This window comes from Microtus pennsylvanicus, chromosome 15 (assembly GCF_037038515.1).
Source record: "Microtus pennsylvanicus isolate mMicPen1 chromosome 15, mMicPen1.hap1, whole genome shotgun sequence".
NCBI classification, from domain to species: Eukaryota; Metazoa; Chordata; class Mammalia; order Rodentia; family Cricetidae; genus Microtus; species Microtus pennsylvanicus.
In genome coordinates this window covers 14,661,805-14,677,364 of record NC_134593.1, presented here as the reverse complement: position 1 = coordinate 14,677,364, position 15,560 = coordinate 14,661,805, and the positions used below count along the sequence as shown (strand labels likewise).

The window sequence follows — 15,560 nt, the reverse complement described above, 5'->3', positions numbered from 1 at the left end:
GGACTACAACTCCTAGGATGCAAAGGTCGGAGCTGCCTCCTGGCATGATGGGAAGAGTAGTTTGTTCTGCTTCAGCTCGCCGCTAACCCCAGCGAGCTGGGCCCGCGTGGCGTCTCAGGGCGTCGTCTGTGCTTTTCCTAAGCCGGCTTGCCCTTCTTCTCTACAACGCCACTGACTCGAAACACGAGGGCATTCCTGAGCCTTTTGGAAGCCGGGTGGAAAGAGGAGAGGGTGGATCCGGAGAGTGACCCGGAAGCAGAAGTGTCCCTAGCCGTGGAGTGCTGGGAAGCGGCAGCGGTGACCACAGCGGGAGAAGCAGCACTACAGCCGCCTGCAGCCCCAACCTGGGAGGAAGATGCTAATTAAAGTGAAGGTGGGAGCATTACCAGGCTTGCCAAGACTCTGTGGTGCTGGGCTGGCCGCTGCGCCTTAGGGGAGAGGCGGGGAAGGAAAACCATGCCTTTCCTGAACTTGGAGGGTTGACACCCTCGGGGCCGTGCGCGAGGCGTGATGGGAACTGGGGGGACCCCGGGAGGCTTTGAGCACTGGAGGCCCGTCCCGCCTGAAGACCTCGGGTGTTTGCCTTCCCTACATCCTTCCCAGGTCTATGCTGTAACCTAAAAAGGAGGCTGCGTTTGTCCTGGTCTCACTGTATTCGAACCCTTGTAGTCAGAGAAGGCCTGAGAGCAGTTTGGCTCCTCACTCCTGAATTTTTGAGAAAAGCTTTGTCCCCCGTTCTTCATACCTAGGTTGCATGCTTTCCCCCGAGCCCTAAAATAGGCTGCCTCCAAAACACAGCAGTCTGGGGACAGTGAGGGCCTCTTAGCAACTATGAGCCTTTTCAGGTGGTTGCCAAGATTAGTGTCTCACCTGTCTTTCAGTAACTGCGCTAGGAGGTGACCACTTGGCACCCCCTTGTCCGAGCTGAACAATGAGAACCAGCCTCACTTCTTTGATTGCATCAGGTTACTTTTTGGCGCATTGGTTCTTCCAACTGTGTCTCCTTCAGCTCCCTTAGTTCATCAGCTTTAAACCCTTCCAGCCTTTTCTGCTGTTTTTACCTTTGTACGTTTAGACAGACACAAGACTGGCAGCTGATGCAGCCTGACATTAGTTTGAGCTGTTAATAGCTTTGTAAGCCTGTCTTCAGTCCTGGATATGTCAGCTGTTGTTAACTTGGTTCTCTCCAGTTCCTCCATTAACGTTTTAAATTAAGGGTTGAAGCCAGCCCGGAGGCTCACGCTGTAACTCCAGCTCTTGGGAGGCAGAGGCAGGTAGATCTCTATGAATTTGAGGCCAGCCTGGACTACAAAGCGAGTTCCAGGACAGCTAGGATTATTAGACAGAAAAACCCTCTCTTTAAAAAAAAAAAGCCAGAGAGCAGGTTGATGTGTGCTATTTTTCAAAAATTGATTGATCATCTATGCGTTACTAGGTCTTTGAGTCTTAAGCTTTTTATTTTGGTTGTTTTTAGTGTATACAACGATAGGTCTCATTGTGAGGGTTTTTTTTCCCGTGTATGTGTATCCTGGTGCTTTGCTCATATTCGTCATGTGTCATTACCTTCTTTTATCTCCCATGGACCATATCTTTCTCCTCTCAAAGAGCCCCTCCTGCAACCAGTTTCAAAGTAGAAATTATGGGAAGTAGAAAAAGACAAGATCTCCTGAGTAAATCAGGAGCATGGGGACCTTGGGAGAGAGTTGGAGGGTAGGGGAGAGGTTGGGAGGGGAGCAGAGAAAAATGTAGAGCTCAATAAAATTTTAAAAAATAGAAATTATTAGCCAGGTGGCGCACACCTTTAATTCTGGCGCTTGGGAGGCAGAGGCAGGTGGATCTCTGAGTTCAACCTGGTCTGCAGAGTGAGCTCCTGGATAGCCAGGACTATCCAGAGAAACCGCGTTTTAAAAAACAAACAAGAGAAATGTTAATGATGGTTGTTGTCTGAAGTTCCAGTACTGAGGAGGTTCAGGCTGGAGTTTGTGGCTATATCTAGAGACCCTGTCTCAAACAAAAACTGGGAAGGAAAGAAAAGAACAGATGGGAGAGAAGGCCGGGATCTGAGTGCTAGAATGCTTGACTAGCACACGCGAGGCCTTTCACTTGATTCTCAACACCAAAGTGTAGAAATTGACTAAAATTGGGAAATATATATGTTTATGTTTTGCAAAATGAAAGTGGGTTTACTGTTGGGTAAAGGTATTGTTTTGTGAATCTTGTTTTCATTTTTGTTAGATGTGTGATAGTAGTGCATGTGGATGTGGGGGGAGGGGACCTTTGTTTTATCTGTAAGGGTGTTTTGCCTGAATGTTTGTCAGTGTATTATGTGTGTTTAGTGCCCCGAGAATCCAGAAGAGGGTGCTGGGTCCCCTAGAACTGGAGTTACAGATGATTGTGAGCTGCCGTGTGGGTGCCGGGAATGGAACCGTGTCCTTTGCAAGAGCAGTAAGTGCTCTTCACTGTTGCGCCACCTCTTCTGCCCCGTTGTATGCATCCTTAGTGTAGCGGCTATGGAAGGAGAAGGCTTTGCTTCTTCATCACTCATGCTCCAAAGGGGAGGCTATTCTTCTACTTATGCTGTGCTTTGTTTTTTTCTTTTCTTTCTTTCTTTTTTTTTTTTTTTTTTTTTTTGGTTTTTCGAGACAGGGTTTCTCTGTGGCTTTGGAGCCTGTCTTGGAACTAGCTCTTGTAGACCAGGCTGGTCTCGAACTCACAGAGATCCGCCTGCCTCTGCCTCCCGAGTGCTGGGATTAAAGGCGTGCGCCACCACCGCCCGGCCTGTGTTTTGTTTTTTTCTAAACAATTAAAACAGTTTAGGCCTGGAAAGATGGCTCAGTAGTTAAGACTGCTCTTCCTTAGGACCCGGCTTTGATTCCCAGCCCTCACACTGCAGCTGACAACTGTAGCTCCAGCTCCAGGGGATCCCACGCCTCCTCTGGCCTCCACAGGCACTGCATGCACATCCTGTACAGACATATGCAAGCAAAGCATCAATACACATAAAATAAAGATAAATCTTTTTTAAAGATTAAAAAAGCCCTATACTGAGAGATTTTACCCATGGAGCTTGCTATTTGATGTGCTCTGATGTTAGCAAACCATTTTAAGTTGTTTTTGTTAACTGTTTTTGGGGTGAGGTCTACAGTTTAAAATACTGTGTTCTAGGTAGACTTCTCAGACTTATTGGACAGAAAGAATCACCTAAGGGCATTGCTAAAATGATAGCCCTTGCTCAGGAGAACTGCACTGGCAGTGGGGGTGTGTTTTATCACTTTGGTTTTTGAACCTGCTGCTGTAGCCTCAACTGGTCTCAAACTTGTGAAGATCCTCCAGGTTCAGCCTCCTAATACTGGCTGAGACGGTGTTGGTAGCCCCACCCAGGCTGACCCCCAATTCAGTTCCTCCTGCCTCAACCTCCGAGGGCTAGGGTTATAGGCGTGCATCACCATCCTCAGTTTTACTCAGTATTTACCATTCTCCTTGTTTGCAACATCTGCCTATGTTTTTGTTTATTTTTTATTACGTCTATGTTTATGGGTGCTTTGCCTGCCTCTATGTTTGTTCACCAATTGTGTGCCTGATGCCAAGGAGGCCAGAAGAAGGCACTGGATTCCCTGGAACTGGAGTTGCAAGTGGCTGTGAGCTCTGGGAACGGAATCCAGGTGCCCTAAAAAAGTAATCTTGACCATTGAGCCGTCTCTTTAGCCCTTCTGTCTAATATTAATCCCTCTGTCCTCCATCTCTTTGTTTGCTCTTTCTTTATATATTAAGTATATGAAATATTTAGCCGCTTCTGTAGAACGTAGAGTTTTTAACAAGGTTCTTTGTAGATTACTCATTTTTCAGCTGTTTCTCTATATTGCTGTCTTGTCTAACTTTATGTACTCCTTTCTCCTTCTCAGTTAAGTCCTTCCTGCTTTTGTTTGTTTGAGCTAGGATAGGGCATTATGTATGCTAGCTAGATCCCTAGCCCAGACCATTTCTGAGTGAAATCTGTTACCTGATTCCATGGTCCTAAAATCAAATGCATCCTCCTCTATCATAAGTCATCTTCCCATTACTTGAGCACATGTTAACCCTGTCAATCAGCCAGGCATCTGGAGCACTTCTTTTTGTTTGCTTGTTGGTTTTGTTTTGTTTTTCAAGACAGGGTTTCTCTGTAACAGCCCTGGCTGTCCTGGAACTTGCTCTGTAGACCAGGCCGTTCTCAAACTCATAGAGATCCACCTGCCTCTGCCTCCCAAGTACTAGGATTAAAGGCGTGCATCACCACCTGGCTCATAAAATATTCTATATTTTACTTTTTAAAATTTTTATTTACTTTTATTTTATGTGTATATTGTGTTTTGCCATTGGTGTTGGGTCCCCTGGAACTGGAGTTACAGACAGTTGTGAGCTGCCAGGTGGGTGTTGGGAATGAATTGAACCCAGGTCCTCTGGAAAAACAGTTAATGCTCTTAACTACTGAGCCATCTCTCCAGCCCCTGTATTTTTTTTTTATTTTTGAGGTGGGGGGGTTTAAGTGTGGCTGCATTATGCCACAGAGGTATGTGGAGGTCAAAGGATGATTTTGTTGAATTGGATCTCTCTTCTCACCTTTACATGAGTTTCAGGGATTAGAGTCAGGCCACTAGGCTTGTATGGTGAGCACTGTTAACTACTGAGCTGTCTCTAGCTCTTATGGTAGTTTTTTCTAAGGTTTTCCTTTGGCGGGGGTCAAGACAATGTTTCTCTGTGTAGCCCTGGCTGTCTTTGAACTCACTCTGTAGACCAGGCTACCCTCCAACTCAGAGATCTGCCTGCATCTGTCTCCTAAGCACTAGAATTAAAGGTGTGGGGGAAAGGCCAGATTTCTCTAAGTTAATGACCTAGAAATGAATTCTGTAGTTGAAAAGTCTTTGCATTTGAAGTATTAAGCTAAATAAAACAAAATGATTTATGGACAACACAGAATTACAAACCTCACTTTGTCATGTGTGGGATTATTGTATTTAATTTCTTTATCTTATTAAGATGGGATCTCACTTATCTCAGGCTAGATTATATGTAGCCAGGATCTTGAGCTCCTTTACCTTCCTGTCACTACTTCCCAGGTGCTTGGATTATAGGTTGTGTACTACTGCGTCCAGTTTCTACAGTTTACGTGCCTGAGCCCAGGCATCATAGGCGAGCACTCTACCAACCAAGCTACATCTCCAGCACTAATTCTGTGTTTCTGAGATAGCATCTACTGTGTGTCCCAGACTGGCCTCAAATTTATTAGCTTCCATACTCTGGAGTGCTTGGATAATAGGTGTGTGCATGACCAACTGTTTTAGGGTTTTGGTTTCTGTGAAGAGACACATGACCACAGCAACTCTTATTAAGTAAAACATCTAATTGAATGACTTATAGTTTCAGAGATTTATCCATTATCATCATGGTGGGACATGGTAGCATGCAGGCAGACATGGTGCTGGAGAAGGAGCTGAGAGTTAACACATCTTTTTATCTGCAGGCAACAGGAAGTGATCTGAGATACTGGGCGTGGCTTGAGCATACATGAGCCCTCAAAACCCACCTCTACAGTGACACGCTTCCTCCAACAAGACCACACTTTCTAATAGTGCCACTCTATTATCTTATGGGGGCAATTCAAACAACCACACCAATACAACTTGTAAAGGATAGCATTTAATCTGAGCTTACAGTTTCACAGGGTGAGCCTATGACCATTATGGCAAGAAGCATGGCATCAGATAGTCAGGCATTCTGTAACAGAAGCTGAGAGTTCACCTTAGTCCACAAGTGTGTGTGTGTGTGTGTGTGTGTGTGTGAGAGAGAGAGAGAGAGAGAGAGAGAGAGAGAGAGAGAGAGAGAGAGAGAGAGAGCTGAGCTTTTGAAAACTTCAAAGCCCACCTCCTCCAACAAGGCCACCCATCCTAGTCCTTCCCATTAACTCTGGACCAAGTCGTCACACATGAGCATGGGCCATCTCATTCCACCACAGAAGACGGTTGATCTGGGGCTGTGGGGTTTATGGCATCTTTGTCTGTTTTAGACGCTGACTGGAAAGGAGATTGAGATCGACATTGAACCCACAGACAAGGTGATGTATGCTCAGCATGTCGCCCTCCTTTCTTTATGTCTTTGTGTGTGCCTATGACCTTGGGTCTTTTGTTCTCATGTTGTCCACACAGCCTTGTTCGTACTATTTCTATAATTCTAAGTAGCCTCTGACCTCTTTTCCTCTAAAGGTGGAGCGAATCAAGGAACGTGTGGAAGAGAAAGAGGGCATCCCCCCACAACAGCAGAGGCTCATCTACAGTGGCAAACAAATGTAAGTCTGGGTGCAGTGGGGTATAGCTGCCCTGTGTGAAGACAGGTGGCAAGGCTAAAGGTGCAGAGGCCTGCCACTACTTCAGTGTGTCCCTGCTTTTAGCTGTTTGACAGTTTGGTGGAGCCTATGGAATCTTCCCAGAATAAGAGAAGTCATAGAATAGCATATATTGAATTATAAACTAATGTTGAAACAGTTATCAAACTACTAAAGCAAATTTGTAGAATAGTAATATATGTGCTTTGTTAATGTATTTTTAAAATTTATTGTGTATAGTTATGTGTGTATTTATAGGTCTACATGTCAGTGCAGGTGCCTTTGGCTATCAGATCCCCCTGGAGCTGTAGTTACACAAGATTGTGAGCCTCTTGAAGTGGGTACTAAAATCCGAACGTGGGTCTTCTGCAAGAACAGTTTGAACTTTTAACTGCTGAGCTATCTTTCCAGCCCTCTTTATTAATATCTTATTGTGAGGTCTAATAATGGGTCTGATAGTTGCTTTTTTTTAATTTTTCAAGATACCTACAAACAGTTATAATGTAATTTAGTAAGTATTTAATTTCTGTTGTGTAAGTTACCATATTGTTAACACCATGGGTCTCTTTGTCTGTGTTCAAATTAAATACTAATTATAGCTAGGACTAATAAAAATAAAGGAATATTTTTCTCACCCAATTTCACAGGCCTCCCAAAGAGATCCCCAAGCCCAGGTTACAGGTGCCTGTTGTAGATGGCATTTCTGATGCTTTTTCTTTCCTCTAGGAATGATGAGAAGACAGCAGCTGATTACAAGATCCTAGGTGGTTCAGTCCTCCACCTGGTGTTGGCTCTTAGAGGAGGAGGAGGTCTTGGGCAGTGATGAACCTCGGTTCCATTTTACCTCCTCGCCCTGTCGCTCATAATGAAGCATCACATATCCTCTCACGCTCTGGGACACCAGAACTTCTGCCCCCTCCCTTGGATGCCCAGTCCTGTGTGTCTACTGGTGGGAGAATGTGAGGACACCAGGGTGCACTGCTCCTGCCCCAAATGACCATTACTGGCTGTTGGGTTTTAGTTTGCAGTCCTGTGTGCTTCCCTCTCTTATGGCTATAACCTTGGTTGTCAATAAAATATTTCCTGGCCTCCTGGATTCTTTCTTCTCGACACACGTGACTGAAATAGAAGTGGACACAGTGGTAGGCAGGACAGTGAAAGGGTGGTGTGTTGAGAATGGGGGTGGGGGACCTAACTGTATCCCCAGCTAGGGCCTAGCACTTGCTGGCCTCAAACTCACATGGATCCCCATCTGCCTTCGGAGTGTTAGGATTAAAGGCATATGCCATCAGTCTGGCACATTCTTTATTCTGAACCATATCCCAGGCATGCCCATCAGTTGGCTTCTGCATAGCCTTTCAACTGGAAAACGTTCTACCCCTTATCCCAAAGGATCCGGATAGGGGTGTTGTCATCTCTCTTTGTATAGATGGACACACTGAACCCAGAGGAATTAATTCTTCAAAGTTCTAAACGCCAGTTTAGCCTGCTTTTGCACTCCACCTGAGAAACAAGCCCACGTAGTGCTTGGCCCTTGTCCTTAGAAGGAGGATTAGACTAGGAAAGCCTGCCCGGTGTTCTGTTGTAGTCAACTCTTAACTAACTCATGAGTGCCAAGTATTGCCTCCGAATAGCTAGGTGTGGTGGTTGAGGCCTGTAATTCCAGCACCTGGGAGGCTGAGGCATGAGAATCGAGAATTCCAGAGCAAGCTGAGTCGTGGTTTAATCTCAGCACTTGGGAGGCAGAGGTGGGTGGATTTGTGAGTTCAAGGCCAGCCTGGCCTAGAGCAAGTTCCAGAACCCACGAGGGCTACAGAGAAGAACCCTATCTCGAAAAATGAGGCCATCATGGAACATCTACACATTGTACATTGATGGAGGAAGGTCATTGGTTAAAATAAAAGAAACTGCTTGGCTCTCATTGGTTAGGAGATAGGTGGGAGGAGTAAACAGAACAAAACTCTGGGAGGAAGAGGAAGTGAGGGCAGACTCGACAGCTCTCTGCTGGGGAGCAGACGCTTCAGAGAGAGATGCCATGAAGCTCCAACCCAGGATGGACTTAGGCTAGAATCTTCCCGGTAAGACCGGTGCTATACAGATGATAAGAAATGGGCTAGTCCAGGTGCGAGAGTTAGCCTAGAAGAGGCCAGGTAGAAATGAGCCAAGCAGTGATTAAATGAATACAGTGTCTGTGTAATTATTTCGGGGCATAAGCTAGCCGGGCAGGCGGCTGGGGTGTTGGGGATGCAGCCCCGCCGCTTCCTTATTACTACAGTACATATTGTGGGACAAGTGTGTCTGCTTACTGAAGTGAACATGTGCTGCGATAATATGAAGTGTCACATGAAAGCCTGGTGTTATGACGTGTACCTATAATCCCAGCATTTAGGAGGTAGAGACAGGAGTTCAAGGCTAGCCCTGAGCTCAACAGCAAAAAGTATCACATAAAACCATGTTTTATTTTTTAGAAGCCTTTTAGAGACAAAAACCCAAGGCTTTGTTTTCTTCAGTGTTGAAGGGAATAGCAGCCTACTGTTGATGAAGACGCTGGAAACCTAGGGAAGAAACGCTCTCGCTCAGCAGCCCTGCTCTGCTGGCTTGGAGACCACCCTCTCGGGTTTTACACCCTCCACCCCTCATTGCCCTGCCGAGCTCAATTCCTAGGTACAAGTAACTCCCTTAGGCCTTGCGTGTAGCTGAGGTTCAGGCACACATCACGGGGTGCAGACACTATATTCTTTATGCTTTCGCTGTTGCTGAAGACTGGTTTTTACACAGTTAAGATGCTGATGGGAAGACAAGATGAGCACAAAATAATAAACTGATAAGGCCTCAATTCCAAGATAAAGGTGCGAAAAGGTTTCCGTGACTTCTCTAGTGAAAAGTGGTGAGTTTGGTGGTGTAGACAAGACACCAAATACTAGTGGCCAGTGCCTTGGAGGGAGACGTCACCCGCTGCAGGTAATCTCCCCGCAGAGCCTCCGAAGGCGCTCTTGAGCTGTCGGACGGCGACACTCTAGTCACCCGAGCGTTGCCGGTTCTGTGGCGCGCCCACAGCCTACTTGGCCACCATAGAGTTGGGTTGCTCTCGGTGCTGAGTTTGGCTTTGCGGGTGGATCATGACGCCGCTGCCAAAGCTTGCGGTTTTTGATCTGGGTGAGGAACAGCAGGGAGAGTTTCGTACGGCCCTTTCCTTGCCCACTCCTGGCGTTGGCTAAGTGTCTGCGCTCCTCTAGGTTGATCCTTCTTCCTCCTTCCTCTCGCAGATTACACGCTCTGGCCTTTCTGGGTTGATACACACGTAGACCCCCCGTTCCACAAGAGCAGGTGAGACGAGAGGGAGGTAAGGGGCTAGGAGGGACTTCGCGGGAGCTGAGCGTGTGTCGCCCTCTCCAGCGATGGAACCGTACGAGATAGGCGGGGCCAGAACATCAGACTGTACCCGGAGGTACCGGAAGTCTTGGAAAGGTTGCAGAGCCTTGGAGTGCCAGTGGCCGCTGCTTCACGGTAAGAAAAGAGACAGTCCTGCTGACGCGTCTCCACGCATGAGGAAATTGCGTGGAGAACCAAAAGTTAGGCGGTGCAAACGTACAAATATTTGGTTGTTTTTCTATCCTATGCTTTCTGGGTTTTTTTTTTGGTTTTGTTGTTGTGTTGGTTTTTGGTTTTTTTCGAGACAGGGTTTCACGGTAGCTTTGGAGCCTGTCCTGGAACTAGCTCTTGTAGACCAGTCAGACCTCGAACTCACAGAGATCCTCCTCCCTCTGCCTCCCGAGTGCTGGAATTAAAGACATGCGCCACCACTGCCTGGCAGAAAGGTTTTTTGTTTTTAAATTTTTATTGTATGTTTATTGGTGAGTGTGTCAACTCCCCTGGAACTGTAGTTACAGAGAGTTGTGAGCTGCCATGTGGGTGATGGGAATTGAACCGGGGTCCTCTGGAAGAGCAACCAGTGCTCTTAACTGCTGAGCCATCTCTCCAGCCTGCTTTCTGTTCTTTTAAATGATTAAACATTGGCTCAGAGCAGCTATTTCACAATCTCTGGTATTGAATAACAGTGAGCAAATCGGTCCCCCTACCCCCATATATCTAATTTTACCTGCATCCCTGGCACTTGTGAGAGCCAGCCACGTTAAGCTAAGTCTGGGCAAGTCATCCAAAGGAAGTTTCTTTACCTCCAACCATTATCACCTGGAACTCTGGCCATCAATAAATTTAAATGGAGTCTATAGAGTCTCAATAGTTTACCCTGAGACGAAGCCTGGCAGGCCGAGATTACCCGACCCCCACCCAAGAGCAGACCATTCAAAGAAAATTCCTGGCATTCCAAGCACTGTAGATAGAAACAGCTGCCAGCACTTCACCAGGACACCCCTAATCAAATGTCAGCCAATCAGGAGTCCTGAACCTTGGAGACCCGTCACCCCCACCTTTACCACTATAAAAACCCAATTCTAATTGAGCTCGGGGCTCTCTGGATATTCCAATACATTGGACGTGCGGAGAGACCGAGTGTGCAAACTTGATTAAAATAAAGGCTCTTTGCTTTTACACATGGAACTCGGTCTCCTTTGTTGGCTCTTGTGGGGTCCCCATGGATTTGGGGACAGCACCCTCCTAATGCCACTCACTGGTGTGTGTTTGTTTTTGTTTTTTCCAGGACAGGTGAGACCGAAGGGGCCAACCAACTCCTGGAGCTCTTTGACCTCATCAAATATTTTGTTCACCGGGAAATCTATCCAGGTAGCAAAGTCGCACACTTCGAGAGGTAGGCAGACGGCTAAGGGTGGGAGCAGGAGGCGGACCCCAGAGGAGGTCAGGTGAGCCAGCTTACCAGGCGCGTTGCCCCTGCTCTGTCTTTTACAGGCTGCACCAGAAGACTGGAGTTCCTTTCTCCCAGATGGTCTTCTTTGATGACGAGAAGCGGAATATCATAGATGTGGGCAAACTGGGTACTGAGTCACTGGGGGGTGAGGAAGGGGTTCTTAGGAGGACCTAGGAAAGTAAGTGTGGGGTGGATCATGGATGGCAGGTGAGAACTATAACGAGGAGGCTTGAAAGCTGGTAAAATGTGACTTCTTTTTGTTCTAGGTGTTACCTGCGTTCACATCCAGAATGGAATGAGTTTGCAAACACTAACTCAAGGATTAGAGACATTCGCAAAGGCCCAGGCTAGATCCTGACGTCCAACCCCAGGGGCTAAGCCTCATCTGAGGTGTAAAACCGAAATCAAAAAAGCCTTGTTAGGTGCATTTGCAATGTATTAAAGTGTCTGTGTGTGACAGTCGTGGGTTTACACACAGGGTGGTTCTTTCCATTTTTCTAACATGGAAACTGGGTTTGACGCGCTGGAGTGTTGGGTCGAGACTGTGAAAGATGAGCCTGCATCAGGCTGTTCCCTCCTGTTGGAACCCATCCCGAGTCCCCTTCCAACGCCTCCTGCTGCTTCACAGGAGGGCGCCACAGCGCTGTGCGCAGCCTTGTAGGGAGTAGAAGCTGTTACTATTTGGGAATAAGGTTGGGGCCGGCCCTTTTTTGGTAGTAGAGAGTAATGCGGCTGCTTGAAGAGGAGTGAGCCAACCCGAGCGCTTGCCTCTGTCCCGCTGCATCTTGGTTGCGCCTGTTGGAAGTCACGGCTATGCCCTGGACAGACTGGCCAAGGCCGGTCTCGGGTTGTGCTACTTTTCTTATTTGTCGAGTGATACTGATACATTCATTGTAGAGAGTCACTTACAGCTGAGCAGTTACGGTAATGCCTAGCATATGCTGCGTTCCTCACTGTCTGGTAGCTAATACTTTTCCTTCACACAATATGGCTCCACACCACTGGACTCCCGAGGGAGGAGAGGAATCTAACTCAGACAGTAGAAATTCTGATCAAACAGGAATTTCTGAAGCAGAAGTTCAACAGGAGCTACACATAGCCAAAATGTATGGATGGGACCAAGAGTAAGCAAAGTAAGGGGAAAAGGGACGGTTCGGGAGGATCCAGGGGTAAGCAGGCGCTTCTGACCCCAGTGTTCAGGGTGTGGGCCAAAATGTATGGGACCAAGAGTAAGCAAAGTAAGGGGAAAAGGGACAGTTGGGGAGGATCCCAGGGGTAAGCAGGCGCTTCTGACCCCGGTGTTCAGGGTGTGGCCTGGATCAGTCACCATGCAGGCTCTGTGGAGAAAGAAAAGGTTAGAAGAGAAGCTGGCACAAACTCACAGGACAGTATTCATCCTGGAGGTCCAGCCAGCGGCCATTGAGCATGCCACCACAAAGGCAGGAGTGCTTTGTACCATGGATCCTGCTGCCCAAGGCATGAAGAAAGCCTGCCAGGAAGTGTGGGGATGGGGAAGAAGCATAAGGGCCCCAGGCACTGGGAAGGGTGGCTTGGGTCAATACTTTGAACTTATTTTTAGGATGGGGGGGCGGTATGTGCACATGAGTGACAGGTGCCCACGGAGACCAGGAGAGGGCATCGGGTCCCCTGGAGCTGAGTGACAGGTGCCCACGGAGACCAGGAGAGGGCATCGGGTCCCCTGGAGCTGAGTGACAGGTGCCCACGGAGACCAGGAGAGGGAATCGGGTCCCCTGGAGCTGAGTGACAGGTGGGTGTGAGTTTCCAGACGTGGGTGCTGGGAAGCACTGAGTCCTTTGCAAGACTTTCTTTTCTTTTTGGTTTTGTTTTGTGGAGGGGGAGTTGTTTTTGTTTTGTTGTTGTTTTTTTTTTTTTTTGTTTTGCGAGACAGGGTTTCTCTGTGGTTTTGGATCCTGTCCTGGAACTAGCTCTGTAGACCAGGCTGGTCTCGAACTCACAGAGATCCACCTGCCTCTGCCTCCCAAGTGCTGGGATTAAAGGCGTGCGCCACCATCACCCGGCTGTTTTGTTTGTTTGTTTGTTGAGACAAGGACTGTGTAGCCCTGGCTGTCCTAGAACTTCCTATGTAGCCCAGTCCCACCTCATACTGACATAGATCTGCCTCTGCCTGCCTCTCTGTCTTCTGAGGTGTAGAGGCCCAAGATGTGAGCCTAGTTTCCACCTTGTCTGATGGTCAGAGAGTTTGGAGGTCGCTCAAAATGGTTGACAAGCATAGCTGCACGTCCCAACTCAGGATGTGACTGCTTGATTCTTTTGACATTAACATAGTTCCATTCAATCCTGACAGACGGTCAGGAGGTACAAACATACTTCTTTCTGCTCCTTTGGTAACTATGAGATCACCTGGGGATGGGCAGCCTTCAGCGTAGTGATCTGGAGCAGTTTAGCTACCTAGACAACAAAATGCTGATGATTTGATGTCTCAGAGTGATAAAGCGACTGACTGTGTGAGTTGTCCTCTGTTTCATGTTAATAAAGTCTTGTGTTTCCTTCTACCCCCCCCCCCCCCGTTTATGTTTGGTATAAAAATTGTGGAAATAAACATGGGTGATTTCCAGATTTTAGTAATCACTGGAATACCCTCCCTGTACTGTTCTATGGTTTCTGTCTTTTTTTTTTTTTTTTTGATTTTTCGAGACAGGGTTTCTCTGTAGCTTTTGGTTCCTGTCCTGGAACTAGCTCTTGTAGACCAGGCTGGCCTCGAACTCACAGAGATCCGCCTGCCTCTGCCTCCCGAGTGCTGGGATTAAAGGCGTGCGCCACCACCACCCGGCGGTTTCTGTCTTATTTTTATGCATCTTCATAGTCTTTACTTATATTTCTAAAATTCCCATGCTGCTACCCTGGTAAGGGGTGATTTTGTCAAAGCCGGTCCTCACCTCTGAGGGTTTTGGCTTTTAAATATTTATTTGTGTCTATGTGTATGTTTGTGTGTGTTTATGCAGTGGGGGGATGGGTGTCCACAGAAACCAGAGAGGGTATCGGATCCCTTGGAGCTGGAGTCAACCGACAGTTGTAAGCAGCCTCATGTGGGTGCTGGGAATCAAGCTTGTGTCCTCTTAACCGAGCCTTCTCTCCAGCCCTCACTTTGGATTTCTAAAGCTTCTCAGACAGAACGTGCATCATGATGATTAGACTACCTCCTTGCTTTCTTCACACTGGCCAGGGCATTCTGGGCAAGAAAAACTCGACCCTTTTTAAAGCTTCATAAAATCCAGTGTGAGCCATATGATGGAAAACCTTCATTTGTGTGAGACGAGAAAGCCAATGGTGGCTAGGGGCTTGGGGCGACTTGGAGGGAGGGTGCCTCCCTGATTCCTTGGCAGTGTGTCTTGTTCTTAGTGACACTGACAAGGTAGAGGAACTGCTGGCTGACATCACAGAACAACAGGAGCTGGCCCAGCAGGTATCAGATGCCATTCCTAGCCCTAGGGTTTTGGAGATGGTGTGGATGAGGTGACCAGGGTGAGGGGTCAGAGAATATCGGAAAAAGCACTGGACTGCTTAGAAGGAAACTCAAGAGAGACTCTTGGAACAACTTTAGGAGGGAAACTCAAAAGCGAGTCTTTGGGGACTGGTTGTTTTCTTGGTCTTGACCAATCTTGTCATCCTGTGTCCGGGATGAATTGCTTCAAGATTTGGAGGAACTGGAGCAAGAGGAATTAACTCAGAAGTTGTTAACTGTGGGCAACAAGGAGGAAGAACCCCCGATCAGATTGTCTGGTGTACCTTACACACATCTGCTTGCAGGGCCAGTTACCCAGAACTCTTTGTTAAAGACTTGAGAGGGTGAAAGATAGGAGAGGTAAGGTTATTGCATTATCATTACTGTCTGTATTATCTGCTTCGTCAAGCTGCTGCGAAGTTATACAGACTGCTGACTGCATTACAGCATCTGACTGAAAGGGAGTGGGGATGGAAGCCCACAATCCAGCCTGTGCACCCCTCAGCAAGTTGTGCATCCTCATTTAGGGGTGCAAATGCAAGTGATAGGCCTGTTGTTTGTTTTCCCCCTTGGTACTGGGGTACTGTGGGAATGAGCATCATCAGGCATAAGGAGCACATCTTTAGGTTTGGGGGTTCATCTGTCCGTTTGCTGGAGAGACAATTCAGCAGACTCTATGTAGGTATCAGAGCAGGAGTTGGCTGGAGGGGTTTTCGTTTGTTTGTTTTTTGAGACAGGATTTCTCTGGCTATTCTAGAACTCACTTTGCAGACCAGGCTGGCCTCGAACTCACTGAGATCCGCCTGCCTCTGCCTCCCAAGTGCTGGGATTAAAGGCATGTATCACCACCGCCTGGCCATGGCTGGAGGTTTTAAGGCTTTAATACTTCTCTTTTC

The 15,560-nt window shown here is 47.4% G+C and overlaps 3 protein-coding genes across 6 annotated transcripts; all 3 read left to right on the top strand.

Moving 5' to 3' along the window:
* The first annotated feature begins 231 nt into the window (after positions 1-231).
* On the top strand, positions 232-7,443 carry Nedd8 (NEDD8 ubiquitin like modifier). The gene is made up of 4 exons (XM_075949764.1): positions 232-373; positions 6,041-6,088; positions 6,237-6,319; positions 7,082-7,443. Exons 1-4 carry the CDS (start codon positions 356-358, stop codon positions 7,176-7,178), a joined length of 246 nt encoding a protein of 81 aa, XP_075805879.1. The 5' UTR covers positions 232-355; the 3' UTR covers positions 7,179-7,443.
* A 1,902-nt stretch (positions 7,444-9,345) lies between these two features.
* Mdp1 (magnesium dependent phosphatase 1) lies at positions 9,346-11,651 on the top strand. 4 transcript variants are annotated; one of them, XM_075949762.1, is made up of 6 exons: positions 9,362-9,511; positions 9,622-9,682; positions 9,752-9,862; positions 11,016-11,123; positions 11,222-11,294; positions 11,447-11,651. In XM_075949762.1, the coding sequence occupies exons 1-6, from the start codon at positions 9,475-9,477 to the stop codon at positions 11,477-11,479; spliced, it is 423 nt and encodes a 140-aa protein (XP_075805877.1). In that variant the 5' UTR covers positions 9,362-9,474; the 3' UTR covers positions 11,480-11,651. The 4 variants fall into 4 exon arrangements, with proteins under 4 accessions (XP_075805878.1, XP_075805877.1, XP_075805876.1 ...); XM_075949761.1 differs by having other exon boundaries at positions 11,222-11,307; XM_075949760.1 differs by having other exon boundaries at positions 11,222-11,325.
* A 105-nt stretch (positions 11,652-11,756) lies between these two features.
* Positions 11,757-15,004, top strand: Chmp4a (charged multivesicular body protein 4A). The gene is given in 5 exon segments (XM_075950141.1): positions 11,757-12,418; positions 12,504-12,681; positions 14,562-14,647; positions 14,650-14,674; positions 14,839-15,004. Coding segments are annotated over 5 exon segments (585 nt in total). The 5' UTR covers positions 11,757-12,288.
* The last annotated feature ends 556 nt before the right edge of the window (positions 15,005-15,560 follow it).

Coding starts and splice junctions, on each gene's coding strand:
- Nedd8 (XM_075949764.1), top strand. Junction 6,089..6,236: donor ACATTGAACCCACAGACAAG/GTGATGTATGCT, acceptor TTTCCTCTAAAG/GTGGAGCGAATCAAGGAACG. Junction 6,320..7,081: donor ATCTACAGTGGCAAACAAAT/GTAAGTCTGGGT, acceptor TCTTTCCTCTAG/GAATGATGAGAAGACAGCAG.
- Mdp1 (XM_075949760.1), top strand. CDS start 9,475: ATGACGCCGCTGCCAAAGCTTGCGGTTTTTGATCTGG. Junction 9,512..9,621: donor GCTTGCGGTTTTTGATCTGG/GTGAGGAACAGC, acceptor TTCCTCTCGCAG/ATTACACGCTCTGGCCTTTC. Junction 9,683..9,751: donor CCCCCGTTCCACAAGAGCAG/GTGAGACGAGAG, acceptor CGCCCTCTCCAG/CGATGGAACCGTACGAGATA.